Source organism: Athalia rosae, chromosome 3 (genome assembly GCF_917208135.1).
Source record: "Athalia rosae chromosome 3, iyAthRosa1.1, whole genome shotgun sequence".
NCBI lineage: Eukaryota > Metazoa > Arthropoda > Insecta > Hymenoptera > Athaliidae > Athalia > Athalia rosae.
Window position 1 is genome coordinate 11,601,190 of NC_064028.1, and position 5,265 is coordinate 11,606,454.

The window sequence follows — 5,265 nt, forward strand, 5'->3', positions numbered from 1 at the left end:
AGTCTGCGAGTACGGCAACATCCCTACCAGCGCCCTTCGCCAAGGAAGACTTAGCAAGTGGGCAACCTGGAAGCGGAGTGCGACAGAACAAGAGGCCAAGGCCTCTTGACAGCACTCCGCCTGAGGCCAACTCGGCTCCCAAGAGGGGCAGGGAAGTCCTCAAGCCGAGGAGCTATGGGGAAGCAGCCAAGGGCGGAAGGAAGGTGGCAATTACACCCTCGGACTACCCTGCTGCCACCCTAAGCTCAGGCGAAGCTGACCTGGTGGCGCAGACGCTCTGCGGGGCGATGGACTCCATTCCGGAAGGGAAGGAGATTTCTCGCTTCGACGAGTACCGGTGCGACCAAGAGATGCTCTGGATCACCGGCTCCAACGAAGGGGCCGTGGAATAGCTCAGGCGGGTGGTGCCTAAAACAAAGCCCTGGGAGAGGGCCTCACTCCAGCTTCTGGAGAGGGGGCAACTCCCAAGGCTAAGCAAGATGACGATGGTCATACTCGGCTTGCCGGATAAGACTGAAGTCATCCTGACTAGGCTGTAGCGCCTTAACGCCGGTCTTCAGACTCACCTCTGGCGGGTCTGGGACAGGAAGGAGGGACTAAAATCCGTCCTTCTGGTGCTGGGCTTGAACGCAAAGTCCAGGGACTGGTTGAGGGGGGCTGGCCCCATGGCCCACTATGGACTCAGAAGGGTGACCTTCAGGGAAACCCGACCGAGTACCCGCGAGGGACAGGGGGTCCCAGCGCCCACTGGCCAGGCGACATCGGTGGCTAGGGACCCCGGGGGCGAGGCCACGTCCACCGCAAAAGTAAGTAGTGAGGGAGGGAAGGACCTCAAAAGCTCGTGGACTCAGGTCCTCAGAACAGGGCACACGAGCCGAGGGGTACCGCCCTACAAAAAAGTAGAAGGGGGATCGAGCAGGCCTAGGGGGCGCCCGCCTAGGGCCTGCAAGAGAGGCAGGGCAGGGCTGGCTGACGTGGCAGCGGGGGTATAAAAGACCCTTGCTGTCGCTGCGGTAGGCTCTGCAGATACAGCACCCGGGGTAACACTTGACGCGGGGGCCCAGGGCACCGGGGGGGCAGGCGAGGCTCTGTAAACAGGGACCCACCTTTTTTCACATCCACAGCGTGAGTACATCCGAATGGCAGGCAGTCCTATGACCGCAGGCTGGATTAACTTCGCGCAGAATAACTTGCAACACTGCAAAGCGGCCTCAGCTGTACATAGCAGGGACCTTGCAAGAACCATGGGTATTCAAGGGGCTTGTAAGAGGGTTGGAAGTAAGGAACGGAGCAATTTTGTGCAGAATAGGGGGGCCAGACGATCCGGGCCCCAGGGCGGCTATTTATAATAATAATAGACTTTAGGTAACAGAGACCTGGTGGCAGTATTAGTGAGACAAAAGTTTGCCCGGGGAGGGACCACCGACATGACCGTGGCATCAGCATACCTGCCCTACGACTCGAAGGATCCACCACCTACGGAGAAACTCAAGGCGCTGGTAAGGTGAGGAGCTAACAAGCAAAGGGCTCGAACTGCTGGTGGGGTGCGACGCAAACTCGCACCACACGGTATGAGGCACTTTTAACACAAACAGGAGGGCAGTAGCTCTATTGGAGTACCTCACCCTGGAGCGGCTGGAAATCCTCAATAGGGGATCGAAGCCCACATTCATCAACTCCCTTAGATGGGAGGTGATTGACCCAACTCTGTGCACCAGTAAGGTGGTACACATGACCAAAAACTGAAGGGTAAGGGAAGAGGACACTCTTTTCGACCATACACGAATCTCCTTCTACATAGACGGGGACGCGGCATGGAAACCGAAGGTCATGTACAGGAACCCTAGGGCAACCGACTGGACCTCCTACAGAGAGGAGCTAGCAAAGGTACTCAGGGGCTTCTGCTGCAAACTAAGAGCGATAAGCATGGTTGAAGGTGCAGAAGGTACCCTAAAGACTGCCATCAACCAGGCTCACGAAGCAGCGTGCCCTACAAGGCAGCGGAAATGCAGCAAAACGGTGACCTGGTGGAATAAGGAGCTGGGCCAAATAAGGACCAGATCCCAAAAACTACTCAACAGGGCCCTTAAGACAGGTGCAGACTCGGACTGGAAAGCTACTCAGAAGACGTACAAGAAAAAGATCAAAAAGTCAAAGAAGGACGGCTGGAGGGATTTCTGCAGCGAGACCGAGGACCTGTCACTGATAGTTAGGCTTCGCAAGGTGTTCACCTCCGGCCCGCTAATCAAGCTGGACGGGTTAGCCCTGCCCGATGGCAGAACAGCCGAAAACCAGACAAAAATCCTAACCCACATGCTGGAAACCCATTTCCCCGGGTCGTTACCGGCCGGCGGGGAACTGCCCATAAGGGCGAGCTCAACCCGTGCCGGGCGCGGGACGATGGACTGGAAAACAGCTGCGGAGATTGTGACACCAGACAGAGCCAAATGGGCAATCGATACCGTCGATAAGTTCGAAAGCCCAGGAGCTGACGGGATCTTTCCTGCACTCTTACAGGAGGGCGGAAAGGACCCAGCCATCAGGCTAAGCATCATCTTCAGGTCCTGTCTGGCAATGAGATGCGTCCCCATGGCTTGGCGGGACGTCAAGGTTGTCTTCATCCCCAAGCCGGGAAAGGGACACTACGACGTAGCCAAGTCCTGGAGACCAATCAGCCTAACGTTTTTCCTACTTGAAACGCTGGAGAGGCTGGTGGACAGATACATAAGAGACGGGGCACTGGTAGAAAGACCAATCGCACACACACAGCACGCGTATCAACCAGGCAAATCCACGAAGACGGCTCTTTACTCCCTCATAAGGGAATTGGAGGGGCCACTCTCCCGGAAAGGCGCTGCAGCTTTATGCGTGTTCATGGACGTGGAGGGAGCTTTCGATAACACATCCTCCAACGCTATATGTGAAGCAGCATCCAGGTTCAGAATCAACAGCATGGTTGTTGAGTGGATCAGGAACATGCTGCAGACAAGGACGGTCACTGCCAGTCTCGGTGGGACCGAGGTTAGAGCTCAGGTCGACAGGAGCTGCCTGCAGGGCAGAGTACTCTCCCCCCTCCTGTGGACCCTGGTAGTGGATAGGCTTCTGACGGGGCTCAGCGAGATTGGAGTGACGGCAGTGGGCTACGCTGACGATATAGCTCCGGTCGTCACAGGCGATCACCCACAACGTATGACGAATAGGATGCAAAAAGCACTCGACCTCGTACAAGATTGGCGCACATCGCAGTCGCTCAGGATCAACCCGGGCAAGACCGAAATGGTACTGTTTACGAGGAAACGACGTTTCGACCTAGGACCGATCAGGATCTTTGGAGCGGAACTGACTCGTTTCACGGAGGTACGTTATTTAGGGGTGACCCTGGATGGCAAACTGACATGAAAGGCTCACGTCCTGAACAGGCCCAGAAGGCCACAGCTACTCTCTGGGCCTGCAAAAGGATGTTAGGCCAGACATGGGGGCTGAGGCCGAGAACGGTGAAGTGGATTCAGACGGCAATCTCACCTCCACAGATCACATACGCTGCCGTGATATGGTGGCCTGCTACAGGCAGAGCCAACAACCGTAAGGCTCTAGAAAGGGTCTACAGACTAGCGACCTTGAGGATAACGGGTGCCATGAGAACAACCCCTACACTCGCCATGGGGGCTCTCTTCAACTTGACGCCTCCACACATAGCGGTGGAGACGGAGGCATGGAGGGCAGCCCTTCGACTCAGATTCTCTGGGTTATGGCGAGGCTCGGGCAGGGGGCACACGTCTATACTCCAACCAATAAAGGAGTTGGTGGGACCCCCCCCCCCCTCCAGGGGAAGGCGACAGATGCTCGAATCTCTACCAATTTGAGAGGCCCTACGAGGTACAGATCAAAGAAGACATCTCCTGGGAGAAGGATAAATTTGCGCTCCTTCACCCAAAAGGGCTCGTCTGGTTTACTGACGGGTCAAAGAAAAGAGGAGGAGCGGAAACTGGAATATGGTCCAAAGGACCCAGGCAAAGCATGTCGCTGGCACTAAGGAACACCGCTACAGTATTTCAGGCAAAGGTGTTCGCTATACTCCCCTGCGTCAGGGAAATCCTGACGCTGGAATACAGAGGCAAGCACATCTTCATCTGCAGTGACAGCAGAGCAGCGCTTAGATCGATTGACGCTTGCGTGGTGAGATCTAAGCTCGTGCAGGAATGCACAGCTCTGCTAAGGCAACTAGCGCAAACAAACCGCGTGAAACTGCTCTGGGTGCCGGCGCACGAAGTCATCAAGGGTAACATCGAAGCAGACCGACTAGCTAAGAAGGGAGCTTCACGACATGGCCCAGACAGGGGCTGCCAAATCGAAGTCCCTACGAAACATATCAAAAAACTAGCAAAGAGGATTGCTAGGGATAAGCCCGCAGAGCTTTGGGGCAATGCTCCGGGCATGCTTCACACGAGGGGCCTGTTGAAAGGACCCTCGAGCGGGCTCACTGAGGAGCTGATCGAACTAAGCAGAACCGAACTGAGGAGTGTAACAGGGCTTATCACGGGCCACTGGTACACGGGCAAACACCTCGTCCACCTTGAACTCAGGGAAGAGGCGAGCTGTCCCAGGTGTGGTGAAGAAGCGGAAGCACCACAGCACCTCTTAGCGTGGTGTGGGGTCTAGTGGGCCCCCGTACGGATGCCTTCGGACCTAACTTCACCGGCGAAGTGGGTATAGAGGGAATAGGAGTTGGTAGGCTCCTGCTCTTCGCCAGGGCTGCCAACCTAACAACCTTTTCCATAGTGTAGGTTCTCCGTAAGGGCTCAGACACAATGGTCCTTGAGGACTGAGCGCCCGGATATATCTAAATAATACACTACAATAATACAAACCATTTCCCTCGATTCCGCGATTATCATCCATCTCTCAATTCTCGTCGATTTCAGGAGATCTTTAAATTTGACTTTTTTCGTTGATTCCGAAATTTTGATTGTTTTCGTTATTTTCGTCGAAATTGAAGTTTTCATCAATTTCGCCATTCTTGACGATTTGTAAATCTCGATTCAGTTGACGATCCCCGTTAATTTCACTATATTCGACGATTTCACGACTCTGATCAATTCCACGATTTTCGTGAATTCCGCGGATTTTATCGTTTCGGTCAATCTCGAAGTTTTCATCAATTTTGACATTTTTGTCGATTTCGAAATATTGAATTAGTCGGAGATCCTCGTTAATTTAACTATCTTCGTCTATTTCATGACTCTGATCAATTCTACGATTTCCGTG

At 54.3% G+C, this 5,265-nt stretch overlaps 1 protein-coding gene across 1 annotated transcript; it reads left to right on the forward strand.

The window, feature by feature from the left end:
• The first annotated feature begins 479 nt into the window (after positions 1–479).
• LOC125500199 lies at positions 480–4,659 on the forward strand. Its single transcript, XM_048651980.1, has 8 exons — positions 480–535; positions 587–986; positions 1,125–1,263; positions 1,366–1,504; positions 1,596–1,717; positions 1,802–3,357; positions 3,420–3,803; positions 3,883–4,659. The coding sequence occupies exons 1-8, from the start codon at positions 480–482 to the stop codon at positions 4,657–4,659; spliced, it is 3,573 nt and encodes a 1,190-aa protein (XP_048507937.1).
• Positions 4,660–5,265: the final 606 nt, after the last annotated feature.